This window comes from Apteryx mantelli, chromosome 5 (genome assembly GCF_036417845.1).
Source record: "Apteryx mantelli isolate bAptMan1 chromosome 5, bAptMan1.hap1, whole genome shotgun sequence".
Classification (NCBI taxonomy): domain Eukaryota; kingdom Metazoa; phylum Chordata; class Aves; order Apterygiformes; family Apterygidae; genus Apteryx; species Apteryx mantelli.
In genome coordinates this window covers 35,969,049-35,987,152 of record NC_089982.1, presented here as the reverse complement: position 1 = coordinate 35,987,152, position 18,104 = coordinate 35,969,049, and the positions used below count along the sequence as shown (strand labels likewise).

Sequence of the window (18,104 nt, the reverse complement as noted above, 5' to 3'; positions counted from 1 at the left end):
CTACTTAAAAACAACATGGAACTTGCAATCTGACCTCAAGCTGGGGCACTGCTTTGTTTCAGGTATCTCCACAGAGTGGAAGTTTGTGCTGAGTATGCAGTAAGGCAGAGAATAGTAAAAATGCCCTTCCATTTTAAAGATTTTGCTAGGTTAAAACATGCCATACTTTACTTTAAAAAAGATGCTTTAATTATAGATACCAATAGGATGAAGTTTATGTGGTGCTTACTGGTCATTACTGCAAGTGCAGAACAGGGCACACTGTTGGACTCCTATGCAGAAAACTATGTCCAAGGCCTAAAAGGTGAAACTTCAGTGAAGACTGTCAATTAAAACTTGCTTAGCACCGGTGCATTTGCAGCTTACGTGTGCCCTCTGTCAACAAGGGATAGATTTTTTTCAATTGCAAACCAGGCAGAATTGTGCACTGGGCTAAGAGAAATGGAACAAGGACCAGTGCATTGAGCAGGGCAAATTTCTCCGAGTCTTTTCCATGATGCAGTTACAGAAGCTCAGCTAACAAAAGCTATAAGCAATGTAGCGGGAATACTTATTTTCATTACAGGGCAGAGAACATGTCAATGAGATCTGTCTTTCACTCTAGTGAAAGACAGGGCATCAGAAGGAAACCTGTCATGCAGATCAGGGAGGACCCTCATTAACAATACGCAGCAGCCTGAAAAACCCAAGGGGAAACAATAAAGTGAAAATGTTGCCTGGCCAAGGAGTGGAGCCAAGCACTATCCCGTGGCTGACACCACATACTGCAAATTCCTACTGCTCCAAAACAGTCAGGAGGCTCGACTTTTCCATTCACTGTCTGGCAAATGCACCAAGACCTTAATCCCCAGGGTGAGGGGGTCACCCAGTGACCACCCACATGGCCAGGGGCTGGGGGGGGGGCAGAACTGTACCTAAAGGTTCAGCCACAACCGTACCCACAGTTGTGAAACAACAACAACAGGTCGCCAGTCAGTAAACCAGCTGGGAGGTCTGAGCTAGCCCAGAAATCACTGAGAGTGACAACGCCTGCTGGCAGGCTAGAAGAAAAAACCCTTAGCTGGCTTTCTCCATAACTGATTTCATATCCTTCCTACTTCAAGTTAACATTGCATTATTCTGCCTTCCCAAATCTACCAAACCATAGGAAAGCGAGACAAGAAGGGGAGACAAACACTAAGGCCCAACATCAGAAGAGAGAACAAGAATGTCAAAGGACTGGGGGAGGGGGGGGGGGTGTTTGGCTTAAAAAAAAAAAAAAGCATCCTTTAATCTCTACGTTCAAATCTCTGCTTTCAAGTACGAGGGCATCATTTACAGGACTATTTAACAGTGAGAAGGAAGAATGCGATGGGGCATGGCTACTCAGCTGCGCAAGTCTGTACTCAGCGTAAGTATGAACATGATTGGGCTGACATGGAAAACCTTATGCCATGTAGTAACTACCACAGCTAAATTCTTAAGAGGCAGTGTGGTTAACCTGAAAGCCAGATCAGATCTGGCTCAGCTTGCACCACTGCTTTTAAACAAAATCTGGGACGTGAGAAAGTTTGAATTAGTATTACCTCTGCTCAGTGTATCATTTCTCAGTAGAAGCGTTTTCTTCTTCTTCTGTGGGTTCCACATGGCTCCAGAAGTAACAGGAATCTCAAAACATTTCACCTAAAGGCAGTCAGGGTCACAGGACTGGGTTGAAGAGACACTGAAAAAAAGTCTCTTCTTTCTCTATGTATCTGCCTTTTTAAACGACTTCACTTAAAAAAAAAAGTTGCAAGTGAAACAGCACAAGAGCCAAGAATGACACTGAGCATTTTGGAAGGCAGCAGCCAGACCAGCATCAAACATGCACAGTGCATTTTACAGAAAAGCAAAACAGAAGTGACTTACAAAGCTTCAAGTTATCCCAGCTTCGCTAACTGATGGGCCAGCATACCTACCTGCCACACCTACCACGCTAATAAAAAAGATTTACATTATCCCTGTTTTTTCAAACATTTTCACCAACTGGTAGCCACGAAAACAGAATGTGGCCACAAAAACAACATTCTGCCTTCAAATAACCCTCTTTTAGCCCACAGATTAGTTCATACAGCTGTAGTCTCAGGCGACCCGGTACTTAGCTTTGCACAATATGCTGCTTAGACATCTGACCAAAACTGAGCGAGCAAACCTGCAGTCTGTTGCTCTGCTATTGGTGTAGCTATTTCCTTAATACTGTGTAAAGGAGCAACTTACTTAAAGAGCTTGATCTCCTTTACAGAAGTCCAAAAGTAATCTTCCGTGCTGGGGTCACTTAGCGCGTATGCCAAGACAGCATTGCCTCAAAGCTGTATAGCAGAGTCACCCGCTCAGATCCAGCAAGAACACACCAAACCAGACTCCTCCCAGCTATGAGGTTTCAGGCTGGAGAGCCGGACTGACTTGGCCCACCACTGCTCCATCTGAAAATGATTTGTGCATACTCCAATGGTCTATACAGTCTGGGCAAAGGAACAAAATAATGGTAGGGAGTTAAATCCTAAGGAAAAAAACACCCCAACCTTAAGGCACCATTAACCATTAACTGGTTTACTAATCACATTAGTTAGAAAAACTAGCAAGCTAAGTATATCTGCAGTAAATCCATGGAGTCCAATTTAACAGTAAGTGAGCCTGTATTAACATGTCATCCTGTCATATTTTCCTGTCTCCCCTCCACTGCCTCCCAGAGGGTCTTATTTAAAGGCGAAGAAAATAAAAAGATTTAATGATAAACTGCATGTAACATTTTTATCACAAGGTACAGATTTATACACCACAAGATTTCTGGGAGCTTTCTCTATGACCACAGATAACTGTTACTACTCAAATAGTTCTACAGATTATGATGCAGCTACTTGAGGACTCTGATATTACGAAGTATCATTAAGGCCTTAAAATCTACAGTTTGGGGGGGGGGGGGGGGAGATTCATGTAGTAGCCTGGCAGAGGGACAACTGATAAAACACAAGATGCCTCCAGGACGCACAAGGATTTTAGCCGGAGATTCTCTCTGTTGCTTTTTTTCCAGCTTGGGCTTGCAAAGTTGCCTATTTTGAGTGAGGAAAGTTCCCTATCCATTTTAGAGCCTGCTTGTGACTGACTCAGCACACAGTTGCCAATAATTATTTCATATCATAGCTTACAGAACCAGAGCAAAATATTCTCCAACTTAAGAAGGACTTAGGTCAAATAACAAATAACATTTTATTATTTCATTTACAGTGGTAATTTTGAGTAGCAAAGGAACCATGACATATAGGGGCCTGTAATAAAAGTTCATGTGTCTTATCTTTATAAAATAATACAAATGAAGTCACACACACAACATAAATGAATCTGTTCTTTAAAGACATCTGAAAAATGTCATGTCTCTATACCTATTATTTTACTTATTGATATGTCTGTTCCATATGGTCTTTTCCATTTTGAAATATAATTTTATCATCAGCATAATGGCTTTTTTTACCTAACAGTATTTTCCAAACCCAAATAATATTCTATTAATACTGGATATAGATGCATAATCTCCAGGACACTAAGTTTTTAAAAATCTTCTTTCACTGATAGTTGAGTCACAGATCAACTAAATGCTTGACTTCAAAGGCTAATTATCTTGCAAACAAATATAACACAATTGTTCTTTACAATTGAAAAAGCTATTAAAAATTTAAACTATCCCCCCCATCTCACTTTCTTGTCCCCACCCAATCCAAACTCCCTTAAAAAATCTTTTCTTTGTAACTCATATTTAGCAACACTTAATGTCTTTATACAGATTAGGATCTTCAACCCATAATCAGGCTCTTCGTTGATTAAAAACAGTCACAAAAGCAGAGAGAAGTGACTATAGCAAAAATCCATGGATACCATGTACACCTTCTTGGCGTTCAATGCGCAGAGCTATAAAAACTGAACATAATTTTGTGGAATAAGTCCTCTCTTGCCATTTAGTGTGCCTTCTAGCCATCCTGGTTCTCTGGAAAATTGCACTACAAAAGAAAAGGAAAAAAATTTTACTGCATCTTTTTAAGCTTGAGTTAGTACTTTTAGCTTTAGCTCTGTAACACCATGCAAAACATCCATAAAAACATCCAGTCTTCTGCACTGACCAGTTTGAGAATGTGGCTAAGAAAGATGATAAGGATGGTTAACTTAACTGAAATCCTTGCATAGTATAGGTGGTTAAGCACTTTTCTAGTAAGTATACATGGTGAAAAAGGCTTTAGGTGCAAGATACTATGTGAAGAAAACAATTAGTTCATGAAACTTAGCAAGTACAGCTTTATATAATAGAAAACCTAGAAGCCTTTTGGAGAGAAGACAGAATTCACAACAAACAGTCAGAAACTATTTCAGTAGCTGGGTGCAAAGTGAGACCAAAAACTTGTCTTGAGGGCTGATGAATCTGGAAGCTTGGAGCCACAGGAAAATGGTATAGCAGGTCACTCGGCATGAAAATTAAGCATGTGAAGGATGACAGGGAAATAGAAATGAGTCAGATCTCATTCCAGGGAAGCATCATCTCTTCACAGATAAACCTACACATCTTGGAACAGACCAATGGACAAAATCTAAGTCATTCATATGGTGAAATTATCTCTCTGAAATATAAATACATTACACTATTCACAAAACACAAAGAAAGCCCTTGAAAGATATGCCTTGTTCAGTACTGCCATCCTAAGTGATTTGCCACTGTTAACATTAAAGTTTGTGCAAGGGTATCAGTGGATCTAAAATAAGAAAAAAATCATCTAATACTCTAAATAACTCAACAAGTTATACTGTGAGTAACAGACCTAATGAAGTCAGGTTTCCTGTGTATTTTTGACCACATTTGACAGAAAAAAAACCCATAAAAACAAACACACCAAAAAGAAACAAAAAACCAAGCACAGCCTCATTTCTTTGAAACTGGACTACAAAACCTTCAAGCTTCCTATCAAATTTCTTATAAGAGTATGGCATAGATACCTACTTATCTCTGTAATTGTATGATCCCACACTTTTAGCAACCTATGATATTCTATACTATATTAATTTATCCTCATAGTGCTTCTTACAGAGACATTGTTTAGGGAAAAGATCAGACAAATGCTGGAACATGCTGCCAGACATGTCAGTCCTTTATTTAAAACACCACACTAACACACTGAGCAATGTGATGAGTTGCAGCCTTTTAGAAATCAACGAAATAAAAAGATGTTGCTCTCCTTTAACCATTAAGTCTCACTTTCAAAAACATTGTAAAGCCCGAACTTTGGGCACCTGAAAGACCTCTACCCCTGTTTTTTTTCTTGTGTCCCACTGTTGTTACTGTCAGGCAATGAAGCTTAGAAACTACAGTTTAACAACAGCTATACCTCCAAGGGACTTAAACATTCAGAAAACAAAACTGCTTTTAAATGGTCCTGATAATTTATATTCAAAAAAAAAATTCTGGGCATATATTTATAATGAATATGTTCAATAAAAACATTCCAAAGGAAAACTCATAGAAAATTACCTTTTAGTATCTCTGCACACACAGCAACTTACCTTACTATTAATAATTAGCAGGCCCTCCCCTCCCTTTGTCATTTTTATTCCCCAATTACAGAGTACACATGCATTTAAAAACTGTAGCGCTGACATCACCGCAAACCTCCCTCTAGCAGCTCTGCCACAGTGGCTGTAATTCTACCCCGGGGAGTGAATGCGCCAGCGGCTCTAAGGGGCAGCCAAACCTCTCCCCTAAGGCATCCCGTCACCTGTCTCTCAAGCACAGTAAGCACAAGCACAGGAAGCAAACTCAAAAAAAAAGACAAATGCAAATGAGAAAACAAGCCCACAAGAAAAATCTCTAAATTGGCATGTTAGTGTTTATCAGTCAAAGGCCCATACAAAAGGAGGGTAGCCCTCATCTGAGGAGATCGCACTGTATGGAGCCCTAAAATTTACCCACAGGAAGAAATGATCAAGCTGCACAGAATCACTTGGCTTGAAGCAGCAGCAAATTTCAAAAGAAATACTTTCTAAAGATGTTTTATGATAATATAATACTGAACTCTGCACACTGCAGCATGTTCAGATATAATGCACAACGGGCGAGTACTTGGACTCAAGGGACAAATAGCATTTTGACCCCAGAACAGTAGACATGGAAGGTGCAACCGAGCTCTGTGCTTGGGAAATCAAGTAACACCCATGCATGTTATGCACAGCTCGGGGCATTGTTATTCATCAGCAGAAGTTTCTTGTAGACCCTGTGAAGACTGAAGAAAGAATTAGCACACAGATAACACATAAGATCACCATTTTTACAGATCGGTCTGTTTTTAAGATGTAATTCATAATATTTAACAGCTGTGGCGACTGTCAGAGAGGGTAAGAACTCTGCCCCCTTTTAAATTACCTTGTGCAATAAGAGTTAAGATACCCACACACATCACTGCCTTCTGTGGGCAAATGATATTAAAGGGGAAGCTGTCCGAATGTAAAGCTATTTTAAGCTCCAACAATCCTGTTTGCTAATCTATTTCCTAAGTATACTGTACATTCATTTAAAAAAAAAAAAAAACACACAAAAGACATTTTGCTATCATGCACAGCTCTTTTTAAACCCACAACACAGGTTATTTCTGCAAAAATATCCTGCTCAAGAGAAGATCTTCTGTAGTGTCCCCTTTCTGTCATTTCCTCTCAATCAAAAACAATTACAGTTCTTAGCACTTTCTCAGGCCTCCCTCATTTAAAAATACCTTGCTGCAGAAACTACACATTTGGCCTTAAAGCTACTACTCATTACTGGACCAAACATCCCACAGGACTAAGTCTTACATTGGCTAAAGACAAGAGGGGAAAATATTTGTAGTGTAAAAGACAAGGAGCAGAGAATCAGAAATTCAATATGGCACAGCAAGGTTTAACGAGGATATGGCGAGAGCGCATAGCGAGCCCAACCAAAGAACAGCCCTCAGAAGCTATCACCTCCGAGGCAGTGGAAATAGCAGCGAACTGCAGAGTGCGGAGGGGGACAGCACCTTCCTCCTCACCTGCTGCAAGGCCACCTGAGCTGCCGCGCACTAGTGGAGGCAAACTGTACACGAGGAGGAAGTCTGACCATCCGTCTGGCTGGAAGTGCCACAGAGAAATTGGTCCAAAGCCAGACAGACAAATGAAATCAACAGATGTTCAACTTGCAATGCAAGCTCTAAGCAAAAACTTTTCCGATTCCACCTAACCAAGAGACACAGTAAGGTTAACTTGGCATTTGCAGCATTTCTTCTTATTTTTCTACACTCTCCATAGGGAATAGCTTCAATATTGCCAATGTTATCATTACCTAATTGCGAATATGTAGAATTTGCAAGAAGCTCTTCCCAGAGACCCAGCGCTGACAGATTTCCCTGCAGCGGACCTTGTTCTGTTTTGACAACTCAAAATCTTTATGGGTCTCTACTATAAGACTCACTCCCACAACGGTATTATTCCATTGCCTACATGCCACTGACTTTTGCAGGACTGAATCAGGCTTTACAGGAATTTTGTGGAAACCAGCTGTTTGGGGAGGAAGAGGAAAAGGGGGAGGATATCTAGCATGCATGCTGCCTGGCATAAGAGGGCCTCCGTTGCTGATGGACTACTTTACCAAAGTAATGACCCCACAAGCTACATAAACGAGGATTACATTTTGTGGGCAACAGAAATCTCACCGCAAAACCAAACTACATTTTCACAGAACTCAATCCTGCTGGCCGATTTTTCACCAGGAAATTAAATTAAAGCAACAAAATGTGCTTGCAAGCCTTCCATGCTTATAAATGTTTGAAGCAATCCCTATGGATAAAGCAACAGCAGAAAAGCACAAAGTTAGCATGCTTAGGGTTAGCATGGAATTTGAAATTTAAAGACTTGTTGTTTCCAAAGTCATTTTGGAATCCTTAAGTTTGCCATGAGAAGCAGAATTATCTTTTGGACAGAACATGGGACTAGAGTCAAGAGGTCTCTTCCTGGCTCTGCTGAGGATTTACTGCGTGACCACAAATAAAGCAGTTTGCTTCTAGGGGCTCAGATTCGTGAACAAGAGCAAACAGGTTGATACACCACAACAAATTAGTGACGGTGGAATCTAGCTTGCAGATCAGGACTTCTAAATACAGAAGTGGCAAGCTCCCACTATAGCCAATGGAGATCTAGTCAATACAATGAATGGAGAGAGCCCAAAGAACAGTTTGGCTCATCCTAAAATGGTAGCAAGCGGTTGGTCAGCTGAGTTGTTCTGGGTTCCCTGAGCTATAATGGCACTTCGTGACCTATATGTAGACATCTAGATCTGGAGTCTTACTCCTGAGCTGATCCCCATCTGTTTAAACATCTTACATTTAAACACTCAACTTTCCATCATCACTTCTCTTCTGGAGACCACTGCTTCCACAGTGCTGCTGGCAGAAGGAAGTGTTCCCTGCTCTATGTCAGGCAAAGTCAGACTGGTTAAGGTCAAATTACTTTCAGTAGCTTTTTAAAACTTCTAGCAAACTCAGCAGGAATTAGGCTGCATTCATCTGATCCTTCTTACTGATGAAGCTGTGACTGTCAGCAGTAGTTCAAGGTGACTATCTCCAAATGGTATGGAGGGATCTAGAAAGCAGAACATCTGTCCACAACTTGTACACTCAGTTTCTCCAGCTGTAAAATTGAGATAATTAATGCATTTGAGTGTTTTCTAAGTGCTTTGAAATATGCAGATAAAAAATTACAAAGTAGCTTTATCCTCATTTTCACCTCAATAAAAGAATTATTTGCACATACAATGCAATATAGCATTTCAGGAGTACTACTTCTCTTTGATGGAAATCTTTCATTTGTCAATACCATAAAGGCAATCCAGAAGCCACAGCGTGAATAATGAGGAACAGAGCTCCTCGGAGTCAAAAACAGGCAGGTTAACTAAGGCCGGCACTTTGTTACATCAGGAGAGAGAGGGGGCAAGGCAAAGGCTGTGTCAACATTGTACTCTGCTTGCTGTGTTCCTACTACACATGGTTGGGACAGCGGGTGCCACATCTCTCCTGAGAAAGTTACCATAACAAAACACTTTTGTCAGTTTTCCCCACATGTTCTCTTCTCTAAAACTTGCTTTAAAAATTTGTGAAAAGCTTTGATGAGAGCTATCTTGACAAGTTTTCAGGAAGCCTTCCTGTAGAATTGCTAGCAATACTGACAGAGAATTTTGTTGTGTAAACACCATTTACCACGTCTAAAACACTTTTCCCTAGTGAAATTCCCATTTACTGACTTCTAAGCAGTCTCTTTCAAGACCCAGAAATTTAATAACAGTTGGCCCCAAGGCTGGCAAGGTTTCAATGCCAGGCAGTCTGATTATTCTTTCCTTGATTATTGGGAATAACTGCTTCAACAAAAATATGCAACTAGTGTATGTCTCACACAATCTCAAATCATACTCTGCTTCTTCCCATATGTGCCCTTATCCAGCTGCAAGATCTTCAAGCTTTGCCTCTAACCACTTCAATGATACTGTTATGTGCTGTCAATAATACAGCCTGTAGCAACTGGGAAATAAAAACATTGGCACAGCCTAAGGTAAATTGAATGAGGATAAAAAAAATTCAGTGGATACTGTTGAGATTGCATTATTCATTTTCTTACACAATTCAATTAAATAGAAAACTTTTCTTTTTCTTTTTAACTTACCAGCTGGTGCCTTAGCATTTGTAGTCTGTGACACTTCAGTGGCAAGACTGTAGGACTTGGGGTAGCACAATGAACAGGCAACACTGAAAACACCTGAATATGCAAGTGCTCAGATTCCTAGCAAGTTATGTAAAATCTAATCAAAATGTTAGTAAATCTAACCTCATCAGTATGAGACATAAATATTTTTCCCCATTTAGATAAGGGAAATGGAGACATGAGTAAAGGTTAAACTCTTACCGTCTTCTACCAATATTACATTTAGCAGCTATGACAGCTGCAAGACTGTACTTCACTAAATGCCATTATCCTGTCTCAGGCCAGATCAGCAGAAAGATTCATCCAGGATAATAACTGATAGGAGAGAGCTACCACAATCAACATCTATGGATCAAGAGAGACAAAGCAGGAGAAGAACAGGGAAGGGAAAAGAAAAAGAGAAGGAAACAAAGCAGAAGAACAGAGAGGGAAGAGGAAGGAAAAAAACCCAGCAAGCGAACAGCGAGAGGTGAAAGAGACAGGATTAGAAAAGGGAGATAGGCAGGGTGGAGAAAGGAGAGATGGATAAAACCTTCCCTAATGGAAGCAGCACTTTTTAGCAGACGTTAATTTAACAGTTACTTTAATGGTTGATACTAGCTGTATGTCAACTTGATTGATGCATTGTCACTTTGATAGTTAAGGTTATTGGTAGAGCAGCAGAATTGATGTATTATTACTTTAATTCTTCATTTGGGGGCTTTATTAAGGCATATGGGAATTTAAATTGAGTAAGTAAAGAACCTGAATTGATTCACTGGAATCTGATTCCAGCACAGACACAGGGGTGCCGAGTGCAGAAAGAGAAAGAGGCCTCTCTGAAGGCACTTTGGAGGCTTGCAATACGGATACTGCTTTGCACTTTTAATGAGGATATGTTTCCTTACCAACAGAGCCTGTCCACAATATAACCAATTAGGAATCATTATGGAATGAACATTAATTTATCATGTATGTCCAGCTATTGCCTTATTACTTGCATGTTCTCCTTTTCCCTCTTAATCCACAGCCCACCCCACCTTACACCTTAGGCTGAATGTTCTGCAGGGTATGGACAATGCTTATACAGCAACCAGGAGACAATGGAATAAATCAAAACAAATATATTTAAGGAAATGCGATCTCCCTCATTGGAGATTGCAATTAGGTTTTCAAAATGTAATCCATATAATCTTTTCCTAAGCTTCCAAATTTATTCATAAGGATGACACAGAAGAACAGACTTACAGTTAAGACATTTCTGCCCATGCAGCCAAAGATGTGAATTTGGTACTTGTTCCTGGACAATCCAACTCTCTAGTTGAAAAACCCTACTGAGGTGTAATGTACCAAAACCATGGTAGCTTTGCCGTGACTTCTAGCATCTCTTTGCACGAGAAAAGAATATCAACATTGCTGTCGCACAAATGCACAATAGAGAAGCAACTTCTTCCTTCTCCAATGCCAAAGCAACAGGAGTGCAGCCCTTGGTGTTCTGCATTAGAAAAGCCTGTCTTGGATTCCCCCTACCTCCATGCACCAGATTTTTTCCTGTGCACAATTCTCTGTCTGCTGAAGATCCCTATCAGTCATGTTTTAAAAAATTTAAATTAAAATAACTGGTTTTAGAGACTTTAAAAGGAGCAATCATTTAGCTAATTGATCTTTAAAAGGTTTCCCACCTAACTTGATTCAGACGTGATTTGCCTGCAAGGCAGTTCTCTGACAGGAAACACCAAGTATGATTTTGTAAAGTGGGTGCGGGTAGGGAGGAACCCAGTGGGGACCCCAGATCACCTTATACTGCAAAAAAGGCAGAACTGCAGACTTACTATTTGTCTGTCTGGGAGGAGGCAGAGACATGAATGCGTTTCTGCATTAGAATATACAATAGCTCTGTTTTAAATTAAGCATCACAAAGAAGGGGAAGGGGATGTGTATGTCTGCATGATCGTTGTTGTTGTTGTTGTTGTTATGCATGTTGAAAAAAAAAACAACGATTCTGCTGAGCTCCCCACTTGTTTCAGCTTGTTAAAAAATTATGAACATTCGGTTGGGGGTTGGGGGGAGGATGAAAAGTTGTGGGGGGTTTTTTTGTGAGAAACTTTCCCCCACACACTTTTGATCCAGTGCTAACAGAGATAACAGGGTACATTTGGGGAAATATAAAACATATTTAGCTAGTTTTTTAATGCCTGCAGGTTGATTTTTTCTAGCTACTTTAGACTGTGTATTTTTTTTTCTTTTTTCTGCTGGATGTAAGCTGGGAATTTGTGATACTCCTCCTCTATGGGACATACAAATAAAGATTCTCTCATGTGTTATCTGAATGACTTTGCAGTACATACCATAAGTATGTTTGGTCACGCAGAATCGAATATCACTCTCCCCTTGGAAAGCACATATCAGATTTCTGACCTGGTAGCAAGCTGAACAGCTGGCAATGGATGAGAAGAAACAGGCATCACTGCAGAATTTCCAGATTCTTTAGAGGCCAGCATGTCCCTTAGTACTCCCCTGCCACTAGACAGACAGAGGGACTAAAATACTGGTCTCAGTACTCACAAGGTTCTTAAGAATGTTATTGCCAGATCACTTTGAATCTCTCAGTCTGCACAAAACTTGGGTGAGGATCTGGCTGAACTCAGGTGTTTTCTGTTTTTTAATATAATTTTTATCAAGGCCTTGTAACAAACAAAGGTCTTAGAGTGCTCCTGCTATGATTTAATTTCTGCCCTCATTTTTGCACCTTAATAAATATTCCCCTTCCTACAAGTACCTGCACACATTAAGGCACCCCCTGATTAAAAGAGCAAATGCTCTCTTTTCTCTCCTGTCACCTATTAATCTGTCTACCTGGAATTCTGTTTGCTTGAAAATCTTTAAATAGATTTTTTTCTTTAAATTAAAGCCCACATGGAATTTTACAAAGATAGACCACATTAAAAATATAGTTTCATAGGCCAAGATGCTCGTCTCTGTTGCCAAAAACCCCTTTTTGTACTGCAACACATATTTAAGCACTCTTGAAAAATCAGACCAATTGAAAGTGTCTACACACCTGAATCAAGGTCATTGCCTCATAGCGCCTTAATATACGGTAAGCAGCTTCTATATCTAGGTACCAGAAATCTTCTATGTCACAGACTATTTGCCATCAGCAATCTTGGCAGAATAGCAGTTAGGCTTGTATTTTTCTCTGAAGCCATTTTAGGGGTTTTCTCAGTTTGTTTTCATTGCTTTATATTTTCACAAGCAGTACTTACCATCTTCAAAAATTGCTCCTATCTGAAATGATAATTCAGAGCTATGTTCTGCTTCACATGGATAAACTGCTCTTGCTTTTCGGTAGACAACACTGAAAAATGAAATAATGAAATACAGTTACTTTCAACTATTAATGAAGACACTTTCCACTTTCAACCCCATTTGGAGATGATTTTAAAACCTTAAACACAATCTCACATGCATCATTACAGGTTTCTAATTCATACACACAAATGTAAAGCTGAAGCTTCACAGCTTGCTGTTGGCATTTCTGAATATCATATTCTCAACTTTATGCACACATGATTTTACAATAAACTTAACTTTTAACTACAGTTAAAATATTGCCAAGTGCTAATCAGCAATGAAATCAGACAAAGCCTACTTCACTTAATTTATAGACTGATCATCTTTATATCTTCCAAAATATTTCTTCATAAATCTTATAATTGAGCTTTTCACTATCACTTTAGAGAATTCTCTTTTGAATTAGTCTTATATTTGTTTACAATACAACATTACTAGAGCTCTGAAGATGATATTTTGTCCTAAACACAGTAAGGTTTATAAAACTTTGAGTAGTCTTTTAGAGGTGTGCTTAAGATGCTCAGTAATAAACTACGAATGTGAATTTGCCCAAAGTACTCATCTCTTCAAGTACCATAAGCAGAGATCCTGGAATATATAAATATTTTTGGCACATCTTATTTAATCATGCCTTTGCAAACTGACAATCTGCTGCTGCCCTATGATGCTTTGTTTAGACAAAGCTCCCACACCATTAATTTGTCTTTTGTTGAGCCCTGGCAACAACAACTACACATAAAATATTGGGAAAGATTTTCCCTGCCCCAAGGACCTTACAGTCAAACAATGTAGTTCTAGTACAGAATGTGACTGGTAATGAGAAATGGAATTTTGTTACTAAGTGTTGGGAAGGATTTATAAATATACCCAACAACTTTATTTTGCAAGTTATAGGAAAAAGCTAAGATGGTGAAGACCTCCAAAGGAAGGAGAAGTGAAGACACTTCAAAACATGGACAACAACATGGAGTGAAGCAGAAACAGCAGGATAGAAGAAAAGCAGGCTGAAAGAGTGAAAGAAAATAATGAAACCACAGATAGAGGTAAAGTCATAGGAAAGTCTTTCAGAGGCAAAAAGGCTAGGATGAGAAACTTGAATTTGACATGGATGAGTAAGAAAGAGAAAGAAACTGTGTTTTAAAAGTCACTATATGCAATATAGTAAACTAATGGCAATCACTGCAATAGACACTATGAACAACAACTAACTGATCACTCAAAACAAAGTCTGCATTGCTTGTATCAACCAACAAGCCATTGACTCAATCTGGGTGCCTTCTAAGAGGAAGATGATTAAAGAAAAAACAAGACAAAGTAGCCTGTTATTTTGCAGAAACAGAAATTGCAAAGAGGTTGCATTTCTGAATTTGAGATAGTAATTTGCATATTGCAGAAGATATAAGTTAGCTATTAAAAAAGAAACACTCAGAAAAAAGGAGTCAAAAAACAGAAGTCGTCAAAGTGCACATTATACCTTTCCACTGCTCTGTCACTCGCTGTGGCAGGGTTAAGGAAGGAGAAAGAAGGTGCAGTATTTGTAGCAGCTGCGTTAGCAGATGGAGTATTCATCCACGAGACCATCGATGAGCGACTTTGACCAGGGCTAAGGGAAATATTTTCAAGACAGAATTAGCAGGGTAAATAAACTTCCTTTTCATACCCAAATGTGTGAATCTTTGTTACTAGACTAGCTAGTTAGATCCTTAAACTAAAAAGCAAAAGCATTGTTGAGCTGATTTTCTAGATATGGCCATCATATGTTTCTGCATTTCCTCCTTGAAAGTATTCCTCCTACATGCCCTACATCCTAGGCTAAGAAGACTTACCTGAAATGTATAATATAACTTAGAAAAAGACAAAAATCCACATTCCTTATCTAATAAAGACAGATACAATGAAACTGCATCTAGCAGGCTATTATTTGAGCTGCCACTTTGCTTTTGCAAGTTTTGACGAATCTATTTAAAAATCTTCTCAGTGCCGTACTAAGGCATGTAAGACTGGAAAATTTCAAATGAGGCTGAAGCTATTACCACATTGGGATCACGACACTGACTCTGGATTGAGACCTGACTCGCATAACTGCGTAGATATTGCCTCAGTAGCTGCCCTCATGAATGCACCATTCAAATGTGTACTAAATTCATGTGTGAACACGTAGTTGCTACAAGAGAAGAATAAATAGCAGCCAAAGGTAAAACTTTTATTAATTTTTGAAAAACATACACAAAGTCCCTACTAACAACAGTGATACTCCTGATTCTACACCTTAAAGAATTAAAATGTTCCAACACTTGAAGGCTTTCTTTCACTGCACAGGCAAAACAGCAAATAATTCAAACATTTAATTTCAACCTATCCTGGAACAAAGGAGCTGGACTTCAAGCAGTTACCAAGCAGAAACAGAATTAAAATGTTTCACACACAACTTTCACACAGGAATCATCAGTCTGAAGTATTAACTTCACACTAAAACATTTATCAGTTTGACTTATTCCAAGATTGGGTTGTATAAATCCGAAAAGTACCACCAAAACCTAGAAATCCAGGCAAAAATGTTTTTGTGGGTGTGCATATCCATACCTAAGCAAAGTGGATTGATCAAAAGCAAAAAGGGATTTACAGTCCTTCAGTTATAATTGTAAATAATAAAAGAAAGCAGGAAAACAAAACTTATATAGCTGATTTTAACCTTTTCTTGCACTGGGATGTTTAATTACTTTTTAGAAGACAGGAGCATCATTGTTTGTTCATATAATTTGGTTTACAAACAAATACAACTTTTCCAAACTAATTTTGCTAGCCAATGTATCTTATTCGTTCTAGCCATTACACAGTTCAGCAGACATTTATTCTGACTTTTAATTTTAAATTTAGTATGTTATAAAATGGTGAATGGTACATTCCTTGTTTAACAAGGCAATATTTTTACTTTGGATTTGTGTCAGGCTGCATTTGGATGAACACTGAAATTCAAAATGTATAAAAGCAGCATTTTAAAGTCAATTCCACTAATAAAACGAAACTTAAATGTGCTGGAATCATAACTAAATGAATTTGTCAAAACATGCTCTGCTTTTAAAACGATCAGATTTACCAAATAAAGGAAAGACTCATACGTAGCAAACTGAATAAAAAGCAGACTGCACTGACTAGAAACATATTTCAGTGCTTAACTTTGGGATGTGGACATCTGGTCTGCTTAACCACTTTTGACTCTTTCACTACAAAATTATTTACATCTTCTAATAACTACCTATCCTTTGAAGACCAGAACCTATGTAATTTTTTAATTTTTTTTGCTTTTACTTGAACTTCTTTTCCTCCCATTTTTAAGTAGTCATTGAAAATTTTTCCTTAGGTGAGACAAAAACCTTCAAATGAAAGTTGACTTCATTTGGAGAAGAAAAAAAGAAGTGAACACCAGCATTTGCTCTCTATCCTAAATACTGAGGATAAAAATGTTGCTGTAACAATTATAAAGCTTGACTAGATTATTTCTCCCTCGTTCTGCACATATTGTGTATGTATATAATTAATTTTAATTCAATAAATTAATTCAATAAAACAAGCACTCTTCTCAAGACAAAAATTTTTTTCAAAACAGAATAAAAAAGGTATCCTTCTTACATAGATTAAACTACTTTGATTAAAACAATCCTGACATTTAAAGAAATTCATTTCCCTTGTGCTTTTATTTATTCACTTCAATCAACTCCAACACTAAGACTGGTGTCAGGCTGTTTCTGAAATCTGTAAAAACTACAGAAAATGGAAAAATAATATTCTGAATATATTGCCAAAAGAATATTAAAGTGTATCTAATTCAAATCAATCATGGTTCAAGAATATTCTTCTACCAAATGTGTTCTCTAGTATATAGCTCAGATTTGGGATTTTTGGGCTTTCAACAAATGAATACTAAAAACTTTCACTTATAAAATATTCCACTAAAATATGCATCCTATCAGTCATGGCAACTTATATGATCAGCTCTACAACAACAAACACCGCATGTATATAAGACACAGAAGTAATGTTTTCAAAACAAAACTCAGAACATTCTACGCAAGATATCCTCTGACCCAGGCAAGCAGTCAGTCATCAGGATACTCGGAATATAACAGATGGTTTCTCTTTGAGACTTGGAAGAGGAAAGAAAGAGAAAGTGAGAAGAGGTGTGCAGATAAAGGAACGGGGGATGAAATATAATATGCAGATGCATATCATGGCATGTTTATTTCTCATGCTATGCAGACTCCACAAGAAGGTACTCTATCACCTAGTAAGAGTATATTGACCTTTACCAAGCAGCATTATATAAAACTATGTAAAAATTGGCAGATTTTCTAAGAATTCTGAGCGACTCCCAGAGCTCCAGTGGAAAAACCCTTCCGAACTGCAGGTACGTGGAGCTCTGTGCTAGTCCCTCCCCGCTCTTTGCTGTGTTCCTTAAATACCTTTCAGCTGGCGGCAGAGCACTGCAGCCCGGCTCCCGAATTTGCCTGTCAGTTTCAGCTTGCAGTTACAGATCCAGAGATCACAGTCTAGGATCCAGCAGGGAAAAAAAACCATCTTTCAATAGCAATAGTTTCACCGTGTTAAGAAAAAAAACCACGTTTAATAGCTTTAAATATTAAGCACCTTCTGGAATTTCAGTTCTTTTTTTATTTACTGTACTTGGCTATGTCAGGAACCACTTAATTTTATTATTAAAACAGAAGGTCTTACTCAATAGGAAAAATCAGTTCCAATGTTGTGGTGGGTAAGCAACATACTGTAGGGCTTTCTTTCCCTTTTTTTTTTTTTTTTTTTTACCCTTCAAAAGATTCTTGTGATAGCAAAATTACCTTGCTACAAAGTACAAAGGTTTGCAAGTCTCGTTTACCAAGATGATGATAAATTAGAAAGTACTGTATATCTTATCATATAGCATTGTGACTATAAGAAGGTATGTTGAAGAAATCCATTTTCCTAAGGGCTAAAATGAAGGCAATGTATTTCCTGTGGGGAGGGGA

The 18,104-nt window shown here is 38.5% G+C and overlaps 1 protein-coding gene across 6 annotated transcripts in view; it reads right to left on the bottom strand.

Moving 5' to 3' along the window:
- Window positions 1-2,755: 2,755 nt before the first annotated feature.
- Window positions 2,756-18,104, bottom strand: part of ARHGAP10 (Rho GTPase activating protein 10) — a 153,755-nt gene continuing 138,406 nt past the window's right edge. For 4 of the 6 annotated variants that reach the window (XM_013951699.2, XM_013951700.2, XM_067297800.1 and 1 more), the window contains 3 exons: window positions 14,561-14,689; window positions 12,999-13,090; window positions 2,756-4,010 (listed from right to left, as the gene is read on the bottom strand). In XM_013951699.2, coding sequence (XP_013807153.1) covers window positions 3,922-4,010; window positions 12,999-13,090; window positions 14,561-14,689 — 310 coding nt within the window. In that variant the 3' untranslated portion in view covers window positions 2,756-3,921. Of the gene's footprint in view, window positions 4,011-12,080; window positions 12,170-12,998; window positions 13,091-14,560; window positions 14,690-18,104 lie in introns of those variants that run through there. The other 2 variants (XR_001293905.2, XM_013951702.2) reach the window with 2 other exon arrangements.